This window comes from Falco punctatus, assembly GCF_963210335.1.
Source record: "Falco punctatus genome assembly, chromosome: 1".
In the NCBI taxonomy this organism is placed as follows: Eukaryota; Metazoa; Chordata; class Aves; order Falconiformes; family Falconidae; genus Falco; species Falco punctatus.
Window position 1 is genome coordinate 108,414,267 of NC_137580.1, and position 22,892 is coordinate 108,437,158.

Below are 22,892 nucleotides of genomic sequence, written 5' to 3' on the forward strand. Positions count from 1 at the left end.
GTCATTTGTGGCTGGCTGGAACTGTCTTCACCTAGGCCATTTCTAATGTAGCTTAGACATCCCTGTAACCATTCAGTGTGTGTGTATATATATACACACTAGTTTATATCCATTTTAGAGAATTATGGAAAATACTAAAGAAATAATCAAGAAACGCCTTAACATAAAAATGTGAGATTGTCTTTTGGCACCGTAAGCACAGATAAATTAACTTTGTCTTTGAGAGAGTCAAGGGAGTTTACATTGTCTGTGTGCTTCCATCTGATACCATGAAGGGAAGGTTGCTTATACTGTAAAGGAAAGGAGCCATGTGCCCTGTAAAAAATTTCTGATGTGATACTATATTGAATGTGCTCTTCTGAGGTCTTTTTTTTTAAGAGTCCTACAGCAGAGCAATTAAAACAAACAAAAAAAAACTCCAAAGCAAACAGCAACTCAAAAAGAGTAATCTTCATGTGAGGATACAATCTTCAAGCAATGTCAGCACAATGAAGATTTTGAAGATGTGATTCTTAAGCTGTATCAGAGCCACTGATGGTTAAATCCTGGAACTGATATTTTGTTTTGTATTTTCCCAATGATTAGTTGGGTGACCTTGAGCATGTATGTGTCTTAAATATTAAGATATAAAGCAATACACAGAAATTATCAACTTTTTTAACTCCTTGCAAAAGCACCTGGATTTTATAACTGCCTAGGTGTGTTATTATAGGACATTTGTCTCCAGTCTTGAAAGTTAAAAAGTAATAATACTAAAACCACCTTTGCTTGAGGCATGCATAAACCCAGCAGAATTTGCTATGCTGTAGCGTGCGGTCTGGACATGAAAATTTCTAAGCAATGTCTTGTCTCCTGGTACTCTACCAGCAAAACATGAAAATGCAGCTGCAAATGAGATTGGAAAGCAAGTTAGCTGAGGCAGACCAGAGGAAACTGCTGTTCATCGTTTGGGGTCAGGTTTATAATTGATTCTCTTTGGCCAACAAAAGCAAGAGGAGCCTTAGGGGTGAGGTTTTTGGGAAACAGGTGTATCTTGTCTGTTCCTTTGAGTTGCGTTTGGGTGGCAGAAGGTGGTCTGGGTTGTGGCTTTTTTTTTTTGGTGGGCTTTTTAATCCAATCTTAATGAAAGCTAAGCTTTATTCCAGCAATTGTCTCAAAGCCTCAAAGACACTAAAGACAAAGGTAACAAACTAGAGAAAAGAAGGGATGGATGTGTTAGATACAGAAATACTAATACGGAGCTGAAAGGAATAGATGCCTAAGGAAAGCCGCTAAAAATGACCAAAAGAATAAACAGTTTGTTTTTAATTGTTAGCCTGGCCTTATTTCCAAATAGGTTTTTCTGTGCTATTTATCTTCAAGTCCCAAATAGGTTTTTCTGTGCTATTTATCTTCAAGTTACCAATTACATACTGGACTATCAAGTTCCTTGGTTTGTGACCCTGGCTTAGTTCCTGATATCAGCTAAGAAATCAAGATGAGTCATATGGAAGCATCTGTCAAGCCTAAAAATTGTTTAAAGTGAATTGATGTGAAAGGCAGAAAAGAATTCTATTTTAACCGAGCTGGCTGTCCTGCCATATAGCTTCCTACACACCACTAGAAAATGCTTTACAGTTTACTGAACTTGTTAGATATTTCTATGTTCCAGTTGATAGTTTGTCTGAAAATAGCAGAGATTGATTAGGTTAGAAGGAAAACAGCATAAGCATGATGCACGTTTTGCATGCAAAAAGAAAAAAAAAAAAGAACCAGGAGAAAATTGTGCTTTGATTTCATGATTTCATAAGAACGTGTAATAAGTTCTGGAATAGTCTGACCTTTTGAGGTAATGAAAAGTAACCAAACTGCAGGAAAATGGCATTGGGAACTGTGGGTTTTAACCCACCAAGGTCACAGACTTCTGTCCTCTGAGTCCTCTACCTGCAAAGCTGGTACTTCTGACCCCATTTTTAGAAATGCTGGGCATTCACAGGTCTCAATGAACCTGCCATCTGGTGCATTGCTCTCCAGATCTAGTAATGAGTTATCGTAATTCTTTATTTCATTCATGTTCCCAAAGCACTTTCAATGACTCTGCTTTAATTTGACTGTCCTGTTGAGCAAGTAGCATTACACACAGATATGAGCACCAAAACCTAAATTGTGTGAAGTACATGGGGGCCAGATAATTTGTATATCTAGCCTCTCCCAAGAGGGATTTTCCTATGTAACTTCATTTCTGCAGATATGCTAATAATTTTTTTTTACTTAATAGTGTAACTGCTACAATTCTTGACTGAAATAGTATTGCTTGTCATTACTCAAACTATCTACTCTTTTTAGCTACTCAGAGAAAAATAGCCTTTAATATTCAGCAGAACGTGTTTCCTAGAAGTTTGTTATCCAGAACTAGTGAATTACTCCTTTGATGGATAGCCAAGCCTTAATATCCAAGAGACCTGGTGCTGTTTCTGCTGATGCTGACTGCCTGTGAGAGTTAGGATAAATTCTTAATCCAATTTTTCTGGCTGTAAAATGGGAATAATTCTAGGCTGGTTCTAAAGACTTTTATTAATGAATGCATATGGACTAATAAAAAAATGTCTAGGTTCTCAATCTCTAATAAACCCAGTAAAGTTTCAAGTGCAATGGACTGTCTTTCCACTGTGAAACTCCTGCCAACTGTCAAAATAGTCCACATCACAATTTTCCAAATACCCTTTAAAAACACAAGTGAGAGAGGATGAACTATATAGTATGGCCTGAATTTTTAAAGACAACTGCCTACAGGGAATTCTGAGGATTACTGAGAAAAAAAGCGCTTTCAGGACCAGCTTTACATTTTTTGTAAACCCTCTGATTATCTCATTTGCAGCACCTGTTTCAGATAGGGTTATTTAAACCCCAGCACTTTTGAGTGCAAAAGATTTTAAAAACAAAACAGGAAAACCCACCCAAACCCCTGCATTTTAGAAGTGACTGGTAGTAGAACTGATTTTGCTGCTTTGAAGAAACATGTTGGCATGAACTCTCATTTATTTCAACATGGAGCTACTTATCTTCAGTTTCTACATATTTTCAGAGTACAGCTCCAAGCAGGGCATACTGCAGGGATTAATTGTGGCCCACTAGTGATCTGCTCTGGCTGATGCCAAAGACAGACAGACTTTGAATCTGAGTGATGCCATTCTGTTTGCTTCCTAAGGAAAGTTCCCTGTAAAATGTGAGGAAATGAAAAATAAAATCATAGAGCTCCAGGTGTTGCTTGGAGAGAGTAATCTTGCAGGAAAGTGAGCAGAAGCATGTAAAATGTTCATCTGAAACGTATTGAGACGTAACGGGCATACAACTAGTTATTTTTGTCACTGTATTTGCAAAAGCAGTTTGGTTGCATCTCTTGTGGAAAGCTGCTGCTTTTTCAGATCTCTGTATGGGTAGCCTAGGGGTCAAGTCATAATCTCTCTGATGTCCTTTTGGAATGAAATGCTGATGTGTAGTTCAAGTATAGTAAACTTCAATCAATATATTCAAAAGCCACTGAGTTGTTTCCCAGTGTCAGTTTCACAGATGCAGAAAGGCAGATACACAAAGCTTGGAAAGTTGTGTGCAAAAGGGTGTTGAACAAAATCCTGTTATAGCAGTTAAAGTATGAATGTGTATATATATATATATATATATATATATATATACTGCCTTTGTCCTGACTTGTGAGAGGGACGGTCTTCCAAGATCTGTTCAGCTGTGATAATTTAATGGTGACCCCATTCCCAAGCGCTCATTCAAGGATTATGATAATGTTTGGCTGCTTTTGAAGTAATTTATGCTGGCCTAAAAGGATGGTTTCTGCCAGCTACTGTTACCAACCTTGCCCTGAAAATCACCTGAGGAAGCAGAGGTTGCCTACTATGTCATTGCACTGTTCTGACAAGCTGCTGTCTAGTGTAAGGTTTGGAATAGAAGGCTAAATTCAAGTGTCTCTATTCGAGAGTCTTCAGAAATGCGCTTTTTTTGTCTTTCCAGATTTATAAACCTTGTTAACTTTTAATTGTTAATCTGTAAAAAAAGTGTTTAAGATAAGTAGATAAAAGCTGTATATGATGATTTTAATACGATCTGTTAAATCTGTCCCTGTATGTACTGTTTATACTCCAGGATTAGAGAAACGTCTTCGCTAATATTGGGTTTCTTGAATGCTAACTGGCTGAAACCATTCTAGGTATCTAACTTAGTGTTTTGGTTGAGAGTTCGCTGCCATCTCCATACCTCAGTCCATGAGCCATTTCATAATACTGAACTTCTGGGTTTCCCATTGTTCCAACTGCCCACAACTTCCATGAAGCTTCTTTTGTTGTTTTTGGGTTTTTTTTTTCCTGTAGTGCAATAGATTGAATTTAGAGGAGAGGAAAAGCTGATGTTGACTGAGAATGAGAGCAGGAAATCCATCAAAGAGCAATAGGATTTCCCCCCACCCCACCCCACCCCCCCCCCCCCCCCTCCTTTTTGGGGGGAAGTAGTTTTATTTAGTATTTCTCCTGAAGCAGTACGTCTGACAACTCAAATGTGTGTCACCTACCTGGGAATGAAAACAGCTTTAGATGTGTGCAACTGGACTTGGTTCTTTGAAGTATGTATGAGGCTTGTAGAAAGTATTGGGATTCCACTTCAGAGATTGAAATCTTTATCTGCAAGGCAGATTCAGGTTAGCCAAATACATGTGAAGTCTTACCTCCATCTCTTACAAATGCTGATTCCCATAGAAACACATGGAAAACTAATAATCACTAATAATTCCAAATATACTCTTCTCAATTTTAATTTTGTCTGCTTGGCATAGCAAAATATTAAATCCACATGGCACATAATTCAGCTATCATTATATGAAAAAAGCCAGATTGCCTCAGGCTACTGGCTGGATTTCTGGAGTTGTGGTTTGGGGGGGGGGGGGGGGCGGGTTTAAGTACCTCTTCCTTTTACTTCTAACATCATGGTCTAATGAGCATATCGCTCCACTGCAACTTTAGAATGCCACAGATGACTCAAAATTAAATTCTTTTGGATATCAACAAAGCATCTGTACAGCTTAAGGCAGGAAAGTATGAGATACAGCTATGAAGAATCCAGAGAGTATAATAAAGCAAAATGCATGTGCAAACCGCTGGATCTGCAAAAACCAAAATCTGCATAATTTGGAGATCTAATCAGGAAGCTAGTTAAGTAGTTGCTTGTTCACCCGTATAAATACAGTGAATGGTATACCTGTTAAAAGATAGTCTTTTAAATAATGTAAAGCACTAGAGCTTGCTAAGGTACATAATGAACTGTGGGAATGCTAACCATTATTATCTATTGTTATATAGCTTACATATGTCCGTGCTTTAAAAAAAGGAGCCAAGTGATCAGCATAATCATTAACAGACTACTCGTTCTCCTCTAACGAGATCAGTTGATGGCTTCACGCTGCATGTGTTAAGAATTTTAATGGAGTAATGACTATACTTAGTAATAATAATAACTACAGCTTCTTTATTTCTTTATTTAGGAGCTGACAGGAAAAAGCAGACAGCCCTCCCTGCAAGAGGCACCAAGGATAAGTAGAGGAAATGTCACTTGCTAGCTTTGTTCTCTGTAAGACAGCAGCAGAGCACTTGACATTCCCTTCTGCCACTGTGCAGCAAAACACTCCTTAAATAGACCATCGTGGCACCTGGAAGGTGCTGTCAGTGTCGAATACGACTTGGCCCCAAACAGATTTGTTTCCTGTGAGTTCAGTGAGTGTTCTTATTTGTGAATGTGAAAATTATGAGATGTAAAATGTGACCTAAACCCTTCTGCTCGGTCAGGGATAAATTGTTTTGGCTTCTCTGTCAAAGGGTTGCTGTCCAGCTGGACTCCTGAGTGATAAACAGTGAATGCTTACTGTGAGTGTGTTCCCCTAGCTGGGGCATGAGGCTGACCTTTGTAGATCTTTTGGTTCCCTGTTTAACAGACAAGTAACAAGTAGCCTCTGCATGCACAAGACTGTCTATTTTAGAAAATGAAACTGCAGAAGAAAACTGTTGCTTGTACTGAAGTAGGGACAGGAGGGTATATCAGGCAATCTCCCCTCCCCCCCAACTCAGCAGACTGGTGAGACTTCAAAAAAAAAATTCAACTAATTATTTTATTCTTCTGGTTTGAATTGGGCAATGGCTGGTGAAAATTTATGGCTTTAGATCTACAGGAGTTGCGCTAGCTGTTTAATTGGCAGCTGTCTACAGAGAGAAACAGACTAGTTGTTCTTGTTAGCAGATTAAATCTGTTCAGCTATATCCAGAAAAAGGAATTCCTGGCAGGATTTCTCTCTTGCATAAGCTTATCTCTGAGAATTAGTGGATCTGGATTTTTGTTTGCAAGGAAGTTGATTTTTTTTTTTTTTTTACTGTATTTTGTAAATCTTGGTGTTGTGAAACATCTTTATCACTGTGGTAACGTCAGAGTCTTCTAGAGAAGCAGCCGTTGATAAGTTAAAGATATCATATTTTCCATACAACTGAGGAAACTTGCTTCTCATGTGACTTTTTAACAGTGAGTATTGTTTCAGTTGAAGCTGCTGGATTAACAGTAAGAGAAGTAGTTTTGGTTTTACCCTTAGGTTGTCTTGAATTGCTGTGGACTTGGGTGTTCTCAGTTACTCTTTCAGTGTGCTTCAGCATTCGCAGGTATTGTGTTGTGGTTGATAGAGATCTCTGACTTACACAGTCCAACCAAGTCAGTGTTCCTTTATGGTGTTTCTTGTTCCCAGTTAGTATGAAAAATACAAGTGGCTGCAGCCTGCTCTGAAGGATTCTCTAGGCTGAGTTTTGATGTGTATAAGAGGGAATAAAGTTTAGCATGGCCTTTTCAGCCCTTTAAACTGATGTCAGATATCTCTGTTACTCTTTTTCAGATAATGCAAAGACAGTTTATATATTTTTGTGTGTATACATATATATATAAAAAAACTATATATTTTTTTTTTTTTTAGGATCTGTAGACTGTGTTATTTGAGAATAAAATGAAGAGTACTGCCAGGCCTTGGACTGCAGTGGCAAAACAAGGGAGTCATGGTGTTGACAGAGGAAAATCGCTTTCCACCACCTCAACAGGAATGAAGACATCCAAGTCCTCAACTTCACTTGCCTTTGAATCTCGGCTCAGCAAGGTACTAACCAGTAGGGACCGTGCAAGCATTGTAGCCTTGTTCCACATTAAAATTTTGGTTTAGTCCTGGAACATCACTGCACCCTGAGACTTGGGAGTGGGCTTGACCACCGTATTAAGCATAGAGGTATTATAATTGTGTTGTATTTTAGACTGATGCACACTTCTGAAAATGCTTTGCATGTGATGGTGGAGACACTGCATCTGTACAAGTATGAGGGGGTTCTATTACACTTTGTGTGAGGGAATTGCCTTAACTTTAAGATGGAGAAAAGTAAATGGCAAATTCTTGGTTCAACTGATTGTTACACATCTAAAGAAATTGGAAGAGATCTATTAATGGATCTCCAGAATTCCTAAAAATCTGTGCCTGTCTTCCTTCAAGGCAAAATATAATAATAAAATATTACTTGCTGTGGAACAAACACATTTTATGAATCCTATCTTTCTATATTTATTTTTCAAAAATAACAGAAACTTCTGTTGAAGTAGTGTTTTTAAGAAAATGGAGTAATATACCTGAAAATGCTGTTGCATCTGTACCCTTGCAGCCAGCAAACAAAAATAACTTTGTCGTCCACATACAGACCAAGATACCAGTGCTGAAAAATAGACCATGGGCTTCCTGTTTGTAACTGTTTCCAATAGTAAAGTTCAGTAAACAATACATAACATGGTACAGCATTTTAATCCAGAGGAGATCTAAAACTCCTAGAAGATTTGAGCATCGTTATCTATAAGATATTTCAGTCTAATGCTCCAGGCAGGTTATGTTCATCATTGGAGTATGCACTGTATGGCTGAGGCAAGCATCTCTGAAGGAATGCTACCAAAGAGGCTAATCAGGAAATCTGATACAATTAATTTGTGTATTGTGTGAAATGTAGAGGGTTTTCTTTCTAATTACAGCAGATACCTTCCAGTTGTTCATAATTTGCAAATCCAAGATTATCAAAGTGGTTTCCTTAAAGAAATGGGGTAGAAAAAGGCACTGTAGTTGATAGTGTAAAGAGGGCACATTGAAGAAATTACTTTAGAGAGACTGAAGAAGTCTCTAAAGGTCAGAAAGTCAGATTGTTCTGTTCTGCTTCTAAGAGTGAGCTGACAAAACCTCTGCCAGAAGGCAAAACGTTAGCTGTTTGGTATCCTGGAGCAGATCAACACTTCAGCTATTGAAACTTATGTGCTTGCAGGATCCAGGAAACCACAGACTTCGTCAGAGGAGGAGATGAAAGGGAGAAAGAATTGGAGTTGAGAGACTTCATTTTGCTTAAATATTTTACATTTGGGAACCACTAAATAGAGTACTGCCTGTGTTATCTCTTTTAACCTGAGAGCAGTGGTTTTCAGCCTGTGGTTCATGGCCCCCTCCTGGGTATCACTGGACAACTTCAAAGGAAGTGGGTTTTGATTTGTGAAAAAGTTTGTGTCCGCAAACTCAAAAGGATAGAAAAAATACTGCTTTAGGGAGACTTTTCAGAACATTGGTCTCTTAAAATGTTTAAAGTATTTTTCCTGAAATTAGAGGCTGTTATTAGAGGTGCATAGGCTGTTAGAGGCACACAACTGGGAAAGCATCTGACCAAAGTTCTGAGATAAATTGCTACTTCTGCTTGTTAAAGCAACATAATGTTAGTGTTTCTCCTTGAATCCTAAGTTCATTGTGCTTGTATTGCATGGATTTCTTGAGCACGTGTTTAGAGTAATTTGCTGTACCAAAAATCTCCCTCCCAAAAAAGATCACATAACAATGGACCCTTCCTTTCTCACATACAATAAAGCTAAGTAAATTGTAGTTAGATCTACTAATATTTAAAAAAAAAAAAATATACTGTAAAATACCCTGTAAAGCTAACAGCTTACCTTCTTCCAAGCTTATGAAACATACCAGTGTTAATCTTTAGAACTCTGCAGCTTAGCTATTCTGAAAACCAATGCGCTTTTTGCTGAGAATGATTTCCTTGGTGGTCACATGAACAAAATGCTTTCTTGTGAACAGACTTTTCCATTTCTCTTCTGCTGAGTCCTACAGTCCCTAGTGAAACAAATAGCATTAGGTCCCGTCATGAGATCATTGGCCATCTTTACTCGTTGCTTTTCAATAAACAAGGAAGGTAAAATAGCTGAAATCATACCATGTTTAAGATGAGGGATTTCCAATTGATAATTGCGTTAGATCTTGCACTGGCCGCGCTTGCGTTTTATTGTGGCAGCCTGAGATTCTAAGGTCACCATTGGGGCAAAACTGCATGGTCCTGAGTGGAGACACAAGAACCAGCAGATCCTTTTAGGATCTTTTTCTGGTAGATAGGTAAAGGGCCAGTTATTTGCTGCTTTGACCTACTCAGTGTGTTAGGTTCTGCAACTGGCACGTATCTGTACAGGTCCAAATGCCTGACTAAATGTAAACTGGTGAGGAAATACGATGAAGCTGTTCAGAGCAAGATCTGAGAAGTTTTGAGTTGCCAGTAGTCTGCTCCTGTAAACTATTTTCTCCCTGCCTTTGAATTATTTGCTTATTCGAATGGTCTTTCCCATTTTCATTCTTCACTGTTGAAACAGTATTATCTATTAACCCACCAAAATCTAGAATGTGAAACAAATACAAAAATTAATACATTATTTAATGGGGTTATCAAACCAATATTCCCATTGGGTTACTTTATGGCAATGTTCCTTTTCTCCCAGGAACCTTACATTTTGGACTACTTGATGGGAATATTCAAGGTCTTAATCTTCTGGTTGCTCACCATCTCTATTGCAGCTGAAGAGGGCAAGCAGCGATGACATGCTTACAAAACCGGGGGTGACAGCAGCTTCTGGAGTCTCTAGACTGAAGAAGACTATTACAACAGGAGCCATTTCTGAGCTTGCAGAGAGTCGACTGAAGCCCAGCACAGGTAGATACAAAGATTCTGGAAGACAGCCTACTCAATCTGAAATGTGCTCTGAGCGTCGCTTGGTTTATTTACCGAGATACTAGCTGACATTTCCTTGCCACCCCTGGTAGCACAGCTGTAACTGACCTGCTATAATCTTCAGCCTGTAGGAGGAGACGTACAGTGCCTTGCAGACTGGCCTTTCGCTGCATCCTACACCCCCCAGCCAGGAGTGCGAAGGGGGACTCTGCGGGGGACCCTGCGGGGTGGGCCGGCCCCGAGCGGCCACGCGGTGGCGCCGGCGGCCCGCGCTGCCCCAGCGGCGGAGGTGCGCAGCCCGCTGTCCCGCAGAGCTTACAGTTAGCGTGAAAGCTTTCTGCTTTAAGTTTTCATAGCGTTATCAACAGCATCCTCCCCTCTCCTACCGGGTGAGCAGAGCGGTTACCCTGCAGCTCCTGGGGCGCCGCAGAGACGCAGAACGAAGAGCCAGCCCTAGCATCTTCACGTATAGCTTGTGCTCCTAAGCTACAGCGTGGCATGCTCTCTCCCCTCTTGTGTTAGCCCCATCAGCTTGTTCCCGTTGGTTGCAAATCTAAGCCTGTTTCTAAAGGCAGCAACACCATCTGCATACCAAGGGCTTCTGTGCAAACGCTCTGCTTTCCCCCAGGAGCTCAGCAAATGCTTGCTTTTGTCTGCTCCCTGGTGGCATTTCCAAGGGAATGTGAGATCTTATTAAATTTGACCATGACCTCCCTATTTGTCACAGCCTCTGCAGGGTTTGGCAGTGTAATGAAAAATGTTACTAACCAGAAAGGGATTACTGAAAAATTAAAAAAATAAATAATTTAAATTCTTTATGTACTTCCTCCCACCCTTGAAAGAAAATGATGCATCTTGTAACAGCATAAATGCTTCACCGTAACCCAAGGACAGATCCTGTTCTGTGGCTAATTGGTGTGTAAACCCTCAAATTTAATAGTGACTAGTCATATCCAAAGGCATTTGAGATTCACCAGCCAATAAAGAGGCATGATGCTGGCAAGCGATACTTGGGAGGAGTAACACAGGGAGAAGAAAACCTGTATGGATGATGCAGCACAAGATCCCGGGAATGCAGCCAAGGAAACGGCACTGCAGGGAGTCCAGAATGGAATACATATGCCAGATACAAAAATACTAGCACTGGAATAGAGAGCCCCCTTCTGCATGCACGTATAATAACTGGGATTGGAGGAGGAATAAGATCTATGATGATGACTACCTTAAATACAAAGGCTAAAATGGTTTATGGGAGGCCAAGTTACATTTGAGATTTGTTTTGCCAGTTTAAATTACATAGTTAGATCTGACCTCATATGTTGCTTTTTATTAGCATTTGTAGAAGTATTAATAGGAATACTAGTACTAAGTGAAAAGAGTCAAAGTGTGGAGCTATGTATATAGTGTGAATACTAAGAATATGTGTTTTACTCCTCTAAAATTCCTTTTGACCTAGAGAGAACTGTCCCAGGTCTTATGGTGGCTATTACAGGTATGTATACAAGAAGACTTGTGTCTTACATATCTTAATTTTCACAGTGGTGCTTGAAAATCTAGCTGTGTTGTGAGAATGTGTCGCTATTGTGGCCACTGAAAAGTGCTAGATATTAGTGAGCAAGGTTACAAAGCTGAATGTTACTTTTAGATTGTCACACAAGAAAAGTACCAATAGACATAATATTGTATATTGTTGCTAAGAGGAAAATTAAAAATCAGATATGACAGAGGGCACAACATGTTCCTGGGAACATAAGCAGAAAATGAGAGAACACTTTCAGCTGCTATATTTTATTGAAATGGCATCCAAAGTAGTATCAGATTGTGATCAAGGCTACAGTGCAATGCTGACTGTGGAGCTAATCCAAGTAAGGACATTCCTGTAGCTAGGAAATGCAGATGTTTGTGTACATAGCCAACGTGTAAATCTTGAAATTTTGTCCTGAAACCACATTCTTTGGCTTCTTTGATTGCCTTCATCAATTCTGCATTTTTCTTTCATGTCTCAACAACAGGCTTTCCCCTCCTTGTTTATACTTTTTAGATTGGGCTTTCTTTGTTATTCAAGTGAGCAATTTGATTATTTTACTGAAGTGATAGTATATCAGTTCCAGCTACAGTCTGGTGCTACTCAGTTGGTATTACAGCATTGTGTAAGAGAAATGAAAAGAAAGGTATGGAAACAAAAAAGCTTAGGGTTCTTTCTTCTTTGGGTGTGACTGTCCGACACTTGTGTGATGACCTTGAGCAACAGCATATGTTCCAAATGCTGCAGATAATAAATAATGGACATAAAGATTGCCTGTTTAGATAGGCTTGTTTGTATGCTGCCCTTGGTGGAGTTTAAGTTACTTATTCTAGCTTTTTGCTGACATAACTAACCCTGTCTGCCTTGTTGGAAGGTAACACGGTAAATTATAAGCAACTTAAAGGGAGATGAGGCCAATCTCGTGTATCCATTCTTGGCAAGTGGAGTTGAGCAAATGGAACTGGAGATGGATTCTGGCTGGAAGTTCTGTGCTGTGATGTTTGGCTTTGTAACTGCTTGGCAGTTTTGAAATCCCAAGTAATGGGACATTACATGCAAGGAGAAATAAATGTCTTGGGTTCAACTTCCTTATCCACAGTCTTTCCATATACTGTCCTGAAGTAGCAATTTGGTTTTATGTTAAAACCAAACTTACAGAGCACTTGCGCTGATTTTAATGTTTCAGTAGATGAAAAAGAGCTGAAAAAATTGCAAACAGGAGGGAAGAGGTCACTAATTCTGAAAAATGTTTATTTTAATACATGCCCTTGTAAAGCCATCCAGTCTATGAAGACATATAGTAAATAAGTTATTTTAAAATATTTAAATAGAGGAATTTATATCTTCATGAGAAACTAGGACTCTCTTCTTAAGATTCAGGCTTATGGGAAATCAGTGATTTTTTTCAGATTCTGATCCTTCAAGGTTTGCAAGCCAGATAACCCTAAATAATGCAATTTCACAGAGAATTGCAAAGCTTCTTATGTGATCATATATTTCTCAGGGAGAGCACCACATGATAATACTGGTATGCAAATGGAAAAATTGAGGTTTAGATGGGTGAAATTACTTGTTCAATCCTAGAAGTCATTCCAAACCCTTGCTCTCAGTTCTGTCACTTGTTCCCTACAAACTCCCAATTCAAGTGCTTTCTGAAAATTTCCCTTAAGGCTGTCTAGTTTAATCATGTTCATGTGCTTCCTTGATGTTATTTCAGTGCCAGCAGCACTGTCAGGTTTGACAAGAACAAAAAAAACCCCAACAAATTGTATGCTGGACATCAGAAAAGAGTTACAGCAGGGTGTGTGACTGTGCTGGGCTGTGAGCACATAATCCAAAAGCATTCAGAATACTTCAGGCAGCCCCATTTCTCAGAAATATATTGATTTTTATATCGAGCTCTGCCAGCTCCACTGTGAAGTATCAGTTATCCTGGAAACGTAAGTAACACGTAGCTGTACTTTGTTTTGTCAGGCTGCTTCATCAGCTTATTTCTTTATTCCAAAGTAAAGTCTAAATCTATATAGACCTATTGAATTTGCCTCAGAAACAGTAGGAAACTGCCAATAACAATGCTATAATCACCTTACTTTAATTTTTATAGAAATTCTGGGTATTTTACGGACAAGCTTAGGATCTCTGTAAAGCTCAAACCATGTTAGAAGATGGGTGCTGTACCTTCTTGCAGTGATAGTGGGACGTGTTAAATCTCTGGAGGCTAGGAGAAGCCAAGATGCCAGCAGGAATGCGAGGGATGGCCTACTGCGTCATCCCATATTCCATCAGAAATGGCCGTTTATTTTTATGCATCAAATGGGAAAATCAATAATTTGCACACCTTTTCAGCCAAAGCAACAAAAGTGTGTTGCTTTCTGTGTGTGCCTGCTGAGCTGATTAACGTCAGTAGTTGGAGACAGTGCCAGTACAGGAGAAGTATAGAGGTAAACTCAAAAGATACAGAGGGTTTCAATTATCTCTTAGGCATCTAGCATCAAGGCTCTGAACTCTGTGGGTGACCTGGACAAAAGCTACTAATCCCAGCATGGAACATTGCCAGCATCAGAAATGAAGCTGTAGAAAGCATGCTGTTGTAATAAGCCAGTAATACAAAGAAATTTGGCATAATCAGTGAAGGCTATAGAAGGACCTGAAGATTATATTCTGTTGTGGAACAGTTTGGTTTGAGCAATGTTCAGCTTCAGTAAGGAGGGTCTCTGTTTTGATGGGTTTTTCTGTGAGTTGTCACTCTGATCCATTCCCGGTTGTCAGATTTAACGTCCCAATGACTAAATATGATACCTATATATCTGCAGTTCCTTCCCAGTTCTAGTAGAGCACATACCATAAGTCCATTTGTCCATCACTGTTTTGCCATGTAGTTTATGTGGAAAGAAAAATCTTTATTTCCCTCTAAAACAGTTGCTTGTGGCTTTTTGTGTTGATATGATATTGAGAAAGGAGAGGCTTTAAATAAGGCCAACTGACCACTACCAGTGTTGGTGTTAGTGCTGGGAAAGTATGAGTGTCACTTGTGAAACTTGAACAAGTTCAACTGTGGCTGATTTTAGACAGGAGACTGGTATATGGTATTACATCAGATCAGTCATTAGGTATGCTTCCCTCCCATCAAAATTGAAAATGTGGGCAGACTACAGATTTCAGAGCTTCCTGCACATTTTATAGACTTGTCATTTCAAGATTCCTGTTTGACAATAATATATGGACTGTATGAAATTTATCGTTCTGCTGACTTCTGTGCTTGGCAAGTGTTTGTCACTTTCTGATGTGGGGTAACAGTTTAGGTTATTGTGCAGCTACTCCAGACCATAAGCCTTCTCTACATGGTCAGAAAATTCAAGGAAAGTTGTTGGGGTTTTGTTGGGTTTTGGTGTGGTTGTTTTTTTTTTTTAATAAAAGCTTTCTTAAAAAAAATCATTGGAAAAAACCTAATTGTCAGTTTAGTTCTTCATAAGATGCTAATGCACCCCAATTAGAATAGGAAAAAGGAAAGTGATTTCTTTTGAAGGACAGCTCTCTGACCTTGGGGTCCTTTTACTCTCCCATACATCAGTTTTTGACAGGGCCTGCTTTTTGTGATCTGTCACGTCAAAGGACCACTATAGGTTTGCAGAAAGGTTGCTGCACTTTGCATTCAGACTCGTTACTGTCTCATTTTTCTTGTGAAAGATGGAGACAAGTGTGAGAGACACTAATGAGATTGGTACATTCTGTTCCACAAGACTTCACTGGAAACCAAATGGCTGATCTTATCTGGGGTTTCCCAGGAGCAATAAATACGCTTTAAAACTTCATCTGGAAAGGTAGTTGTGCTTTGCTACCCTTTCCAGGTACAAGACATCTCTTGCATAATTAATTCTTTCTTATCAAGGAAAAGAGATTCTAGCTCCAGAACTGATACAAAACAGAAAGGAAGACTCAAAAAAAATTGCTTTGTCAAGATGTCATTCAAATAGGCAAGAAGTTCTGCAGGAATTTAACATGCAAAACAATGTGGGAGTGTATGTCTACATTTACATCCATGGTTCTACGCGTAGCTGGATATGCATATTGACATCGATGCACATCTGTAAATAGCTACATGATTGTTTGTAACATACTGGTGCAGATGTGAATCTGAACCTTAACTTCTCTGGCATTATGTAGCAAACTATTCCCTCTATCTGTGATTTCCCCAGGTATCAAGCAGTCAGTTTCAGCACCATTTTAGAAGTTTTCACTCACTAACTTCTGAAGGGGACAGCTCATGAATTGAGGTAGATCAAATTTGGCATTCCAGATTTAGTTTATGGCAGCTACTTGTGAAGTTTCTTATTTCTTCTTACAATTATTTTTTCCCTTGTGATAGCTTGCATATACCCAAATGTGTATATTTACTTTTGATGCCTTTGCTGAAAAAGTTCCTGTATGTTGTTTGCCATGTTAAATTTTCATGTTGTTCTAATCTTTGCTTTTTCTTTCTGTAACCCAGGGATAGTTCTCCATCTCAGAATGGCTTGGAGTGGGCGCTGCTTCACAGGACTGTTCTCTAGGATTCTTTTTCCCCTTTGATAAATATGTTACACTCTGGTAGGATATTTTAGTCAGAAAAGTCACTTATTCCAGTAGGGCAGAAGGCGCTCACTAGTTCCTTAATGAAATAATGGCAGTGGTCTTACCGTTCAAGTCTGATATCTGTTGGCTCAAGATCTCAGTCCCGTGATGCCTTAAACTAGAGATAGCTGTCCGTGGATGTTCTGAAGGTAACATATAGAGGTTGACTCCCATAATTATTCTTTTGTTCTGTTGTTGGCTGTATTGTATGAAGCTTTTTCCATAACCAGGAATGGAGTGAGAGCAATGCATTTTAGTGACTGTTGGGATTTCTGATAGCTGATCCTGTTAAGGAGAACAGTTTTTTGAGAGGCATTTGGAGGCTGTCTGCAGTTATGTGGCATTATTAAACAAGTAAGAATTAACTTCTGCTGACAACATTGCAGCATGTACCTTTTTCAGTTTTTACTGTCCTAATCTACTGCACAATTTACAATCTCTTTTATAAGATTTTGCATGCAACTTCTGGTTAAAATGATCTTTGAAATAGAGACCCTTTTCTCTGTTGTATATTCCCCTGAGAATGACTTCATTGGCACATGTTTACCACCCTGGGACCTGAGCCAGTTAAGAGGATTCAGTGTGCGGTAGAGATACCGAAATGCTAAATCTTGAAGTCTGTAATGACTTGACTCATTAAATCGTTGACAGTTAATTGGCTCAAGCCAACACGTATAGGGAAGATCCATTACAGCTGTAAGCAAACTGTGATGATCACAAAAGCCTTGCTAGGGATACCTAAACAGAAAGGGGAGCATGCCTGGATGGTCCAGGAATAGTACAAATCTATGATCTCTCAATTTGTTTTCATTTCTTTTCAGGCTTCCTTAGTGAAGTTGTTCGGAAAAGTCAACACAAGGTTGTGTTGACTACCAGGCCTAGGTTAATTATCAGCTTTCCTTCAACTGGTTTGAAGAGAAATGATCCTCAGCACAAATTCTTTAGGCCTAAATGTATCACAGCCAGAATGCCTTGGCAGAGTGCCATTGTGTTTGCACTTAAAGAATGGGAGGGAGCGGAAGAAAGGAACGCGAAGCTGGCCTGGTCTGACAACTATGCATATCAGGAGAGGGCTTGGCATTCCTTGTGTTATTTTTTTTCCCCACTGTTTTTTTTCAGCAGCTTTTGGCTTACATTAGATTGTAATACTGTAAAGTAAGAGGGAGGGATTGACAGCTACATCTCAGATGGGTTCCTCGATGGCTGGAGTTCTGTGCCATGAACTTAACTATGACCTCACCCAGTATCATCACAACCAAAAAAATTCGTTTTAGCATAGTTAAAAATACATTTGCTCTGGGTTCCAATGTAGATATTATATTCCTAATCCTTTGAAGTCCACTGCTGTACGTGATAGACACATCTCTAGGTTTCTTTTCTCCGCTACATATGTACTCAGTGCCTGTAAAATATTTAGCATTAATGGAAGAAGTAGAACATAATAGTGTGAACACTGGTATTGATAGTCAGTGGTCTACTCTTAGGGCCCATTCAATTTAGTTCAGTCTTGGATGGAAGGTCCAGCCTCTGGAAGTCCTGCTCAGCATCTGTAACTTCTTGAGACCTTAGCCTTCTGAAGAGACTGTCAGCTATCTGGCCACTGCAAATTTGACATCATTCTGTGGCGGCTTCATGCTTTTTCTTTTGACATGGATTACAATTTGAACAGCAGTTATGCTAATTAACTTGCTGTGTTCTAAGAGTAGGATGTGAGGAAAGGTTATGCCTGGCAAGTGAGTCCTGCCATTTGACTAGCGAGTTAAAAGAATTATGTATGTCACCTTGAGTAATAAACTCCCATTTTCACTATACAGAAAACAGGTGTTTGGGGGGTTTTATTGGCAGTGAATAGTGCAAAGGAATGAGTCAAGCTTCATGCCTAGGAAGAAACCAGCTAATATGCTGTATAGATATGAAATTGTTCATTCATTCATTTTTGTATCTATTATTGAGGAGGAAGGGAAAATAATGTAAAATATTCAAATAATAAATAGTTCCCTAAAGGTTTAGCCATGCATCTGTCATAATCTGTTACTAGTCACCATGCTAGAAATCATGCTTGCCATTATTCCTCTTTCTTTTTCCTCAGTTTGAGCTGCAAGCTCCATAAGCAGTAATCTTTTATGACTTCAGCTCAGGATATAACTGTATTTTTAAAATTCATCCCTGACCTTTCACTGTGGACTTGGGCTAGATGTCTTTCTCCTGACATCACTCTCCCTATCATGATGTTAGAATGTTCTGACTTATGTTTCATGCCACTGTCAAAAATAACAGATTAGTTCCTTCTAGTCATGACTCTTCTACAGTGTTGGCATTTCAGGGGTTTGCTCTGACTCAGTGATTACATCCTGTAATTACAGTATGGGTGCAAGCCTGGAGTCCTGGGACCCTGTTACACTATATAACTTTTTGTGTTACAGAAATAGAAAGCAGGCATTGTAATAATAAATGCTCAGTGTTAGGATTTACCAATCCAAAAGATTATCTGGGCTAACCCAATCCTTCTGCTGAATCCTTTTGAAGAAAAGCAGGAGTCACTCTTTAGTCTATAATAGAAGAAAACCTCTTCGTCTTGGAAATATGTTTCAACAGCAGTTGGAGGACTTTTGTGTCTGTACCTTTGAAAAGGGCAAGCTGAGTACCTATCCTAATAAGATACAAGGTTTAAGAGATTGTAAAATGACTTTTAGACAAAGAATGTACTCTCAATGACCTTTTTTTACAGAACATATATAGTTCATTCATTAAAGTGTTTTACACTTGGCATGTCATAAGATAGAAGTAGACAGGAGTTGTTTAATGTCATCCAAATATGGACAGATATACAAAAACAGCTTCAACCATACAGTGTCAGAGCAAGAACAATGAAGAACTTAAGACTGACAACTAAGTCACCCTGTTATATTGAAATATTAGCAAAATTCTGTTTCTATTGTATTGAATGATCTCCAGATATTTTTTTTATTTGAAACGATGGATTCACAACTAGCTTGACTGAAAATGAAACGTACAGAAGTTAATCTATTTTGAGCCTAGGACACTGTTAGTTTATTATTTCTGAATGTGTTTTTAACCCGCTTCTTGAAACCAAGACTTTAAGATAATGATTCTGTTAATTATCCATGTAATAGAAACTGATTACTGAAGTCATTCAGTGTTGTTCCCCATGTATGTCATGACTCCATTAGCAAAGGGGTATCTAGACTTCTTTTTTTGAAAGGTCGGCTGTTGGTCAGCCTCTGTGGATAGGCCTGCCTCATGCAGCTGCTCTTGCACAAGTCACAGTCAAAAGTATGGATGATAGAGATACAGTATGTAGATCATATTTGTGGTTGCAGCTTCTAAATGTAGTAGTGGCTATCAGGTTTGGTGGTGGCTTTTTCCAGTGCTTGTGAGGAGCTAGCATGAGGGGAATTTTGGAAATTGCTGTAGTAATTTTTACAAGTAATAAAACACCAGGTCCTTACTTCAACAACAAAAAAAAACACCCTAGGTTTTAATAGTATTCAGTGTACCCTGTACGTTGCTTTCATAATGTGGGCGTGCAGTGTGCTGCCTGTTCTCAGCACCAGTTGAGGCTAAGAAGGGCTGGGGATGCTCAAGCTCACCCAGGAACAGCCCCAGAGGGTATTGGAACATATCTGATAGACAGGACTTTTCAAAGGGGCTTGTGCTCACAGTCACAATAAGGTTTTCAGAGTTCAATCTCCATCTCAGTATCTTTAAAGTATGTTAAGCTTTCAGAAGATGCTGAGCATTTCTGAAACTTGGTTCCCTAATTCTTGTGACAGCTTAGTTAAGAGCTGACCTTAACCAGATGCATAAGCGTACTGAGATCTGTGGGCAGGGTGTTTGCTCCATGGTAAGCATGCTTTGGGTGTTGTGAACCGAGGGCAACTTGAATTTTGGCTTTGCTTTGGAGGCATTTGGCTGTGCTTGTCTTCACTGAGGCTCCTTCTGCCCGTTATCCTTCCCAGCTGCATTTCAGTATTTTGTTGTGAAGTTTACTGCCGGACGGCCTAGAAACAGCTCTCCGGCGCTTCGCCCCTCTGCAGCCGCGGCGGCCTTGGGGCACTGAAGCTCCGCTCAAGTCGCCAAGCTGAGTTGCTGTCTGTGGTGGAGCTCGGGTCCTGCTTCAGCGCTCCTTGATGCCATCAGTGCCTCTCTCTGCACCGCCTGCAGTTTGCGCTGGCTGCCCCTGGGTGGCTTACCCTGCTCGTTGAGTCACTCCTCCTTTCTCTGCGAGCTCGCTCGCTCTTTCTCTGCCTCCCTTTCTCCCCCTCCTTTTATTCCAGCAGTCAGGCAGCTAATTAGCTGCACAGGCCGGCCTTCAGTGCATAATATTGTAATGAGGTAGGAGGGAGAGCCACAGCTGCTTCAGCATGAGCAGCAGGCTCTGTTCCTGGTGCCAGGAACTAGGAAGGAGCTGATTCTTTCTCCCTTTTTAAGTTGGCCGAAGCGTAGACGTTAAAAGCAGATAGAGGCAGGTCCGCCTCTGACACCGAGCATGAGCGGGGCGCCGGGGTCCTAGAGGAGCTCGGGGAAGAGCCGGGGGAGTGACCGAAGATGGGCAACCAGCCTGGGCGAGTGGAGGAGCACGACCAAGGTCTGTAGGGACCGTGCGAAATGCCGGGGCTGTTACTGCAGGGCATGGGGTTTTGTTCGGGGGGGGGGGGGGGGGGGGGAGGTGGGGAGGTTTTAACCGCCGTGTCCCACTGAGCGGAAACAGAGGCTGTTGTCACAGCTAATGCTGATGGCTTCGAGCCTGCTAGAAATTACTGCTGTTTACCTTGTGCCTTGTAAATGCTGTTCATTACTGCTCCGTAGCAGAGATCACAAGCACCGTCCTTAGGGAAGCTTTACTGAAAGAAATCCTTTGCTGGTTGGAACGGAATGCCTACAAGGGAGGGACCCTTATTGCCTGACGTATTATTTTACATAGTCTGCATGATGCAGCTAAAAAGTTACAAAGCTTATCTAGTGATGTATATACAACTTGTCAGGATCTGCAGCTTGGCTGTGCTAGCCTTCACCATTGTTCATGGCCTGAGGCCTGAAATTTTCCAGGCCTTAGAATTTAAAATGATGCCTTTGTGGAAGGTCTTCCCACCATTGTCCTTTCAGAAGTGTAGTGCTTTGCATGTTAATCGGTAGCAGGTTTTATAGAAGACTAAGCTAGTATCAGGTATATCTAATTCTGCTTGCGCTAAATGTCTAAGCTGGATGCTAGGAAGGCTGGCAATTTGTTCCTGGTGCTGTGGCACTGTTTTGGTTGCCTTTCTGTTTTGCTTGTTTCTCAAATGCTGAAGGGGGCGCGGGGGGTGGGAAGGAATAAACTCACTGATTTCTGCTGTTTATTTCTTAGTTTCTGTTCGAGTTTAGAACCCTCTAATGTACAGAAAACTGGAATCAGTTGTATTTCTTGGCACTCTTACTGTTACCATGGGAATTTCATTCACTAAATTCCGTTAAAGTTGTTACTGCTTGAGCAGGGTTTTTTTGTAATTTTGGATTAGGTACGTAGGTTTGTTTTAAAAGCAAATACATATGTACCTGATCTCCTAAGTGTTGTGAGGTAAAGCAAGAGGCAGAGAACACTGCATTACTACTCTAGGATCTCTCACAATAGATCTGCCAGTGAGTGCTGGAACAGCAGTTAGGTGTCCTGGAGAACTCTCTAGCAGTACGTTAATCAGCAGGCTAATGAAGAACACAAAAGCTGCCAGTATCCAGTCACCAGAAGAAATGCTGCCCTAAGGGAAAGTTAAACTTTAGGCTGGAAAGCATTATCTGCGTACATCCCCAGCCCCTGAAATCAATGTTTCACTGGCCACTGCCAGCTACAGAAATTGGGCTGTAACTAAAGATGTTACTGTCATTTGCAGAGAGATAGTACTGATAATAAACTAAGGGAGAGGTGGATAATGGCACGGGAAGGTACACTGCTAACTTCTGATTGGAGTTTGAGAAAACTGACTGGTTTTGCAGGGCCAGTGGTGGGGTTTGAACAGCTTATTACTATTAATGTGGATGATAAATGAGTGTGCAGACCCCCTGTGCATTTTGAAAATCTTTCATCCTTTGTTTTCTCTTGTTCTGTAATTTATTTTATTTTTTTATTGAAGGGGAAAGAGTTATGCTTCTGTTTCACCTAAACAGTTGTAAAATTATTCTCAGTTTTTAAGTGGAGGCTGTACTAAGCCTTGTTTTAATGTCCTCAATGTTTGTAAGGTATGAATATGACTGAAACCCAGACCATTTTGTATTGAACTACATGCTTAAAACTGTTTAATTGTGAAAAAAATGTCAGGAACATTCCTGCTGACAAAATAAATTCTGACAACATATTCCTTGTTGTGTGAGTGCTCTGGCTTTGGAAGTCAGAGGATAATATCGAGACATCTGAAGCAGAATTTGTGTTGACTTGCTGACAACTAGGATGCAAAAACTTGTTTTTCACATTAGAATGCGATGCATGGAAGTATCTATGTTGGGCTTTTTTTCTGCTTGGGTGAACTTAATTCAACTCTTATTTAGCCATACCTACATCTTGAACAACTAGTACTCGAAGTCTGGTCCTTTTGGAAAAAACAAAATAAAACCCAGGAATAGGCCTCTTTATTGATGTAGCTTATGAGCCACCTTTAATTACAGACAATCAAATCCTGACCTGT

General features: G+C 40.0%; 1 protein-coding gene across 7 annotated transcripts in view; it reads left to right on the plus strand.

Moving 5' to 3' along the window:
- The window catches only part of SPECC1 (sperm antigen with calponin homology and coiled-coil domains 1), a 100,484-nt gene that overhangs the window by 15,361 nt on the left and 62,231 nt on the right, over positions 1–22,892 (plus strand). For 2 of the 7 annotated variants that reach the window (XM_080382689.1, XM_080382690.1), the window contains exons 3-5: positions 5,522–5,741; positions 6,986–7,162; positions 9,926–10,061. In XM_080382689.1, coding sequence (XP_080238815.1) covers positions 7,016–7,162; positions 9,926–10,061 — 283 coding nt within the window. In that variant the 5' untranslated portion in view covers positions 5,522–5,741; positions 6,986–7,015. Of the gene's footprint in view, positions 1–5,521; positions 5,742–6,985; positions 7,163–9,925; positions 10,062–16,235; positions 20,825–22,892 lie in introns of those variants that run through there. The other 5 variants (XM_080382688.1, XM_080382694.1, XM_080382693.1 and 2 more) reach the window with 4 other exon arrangements.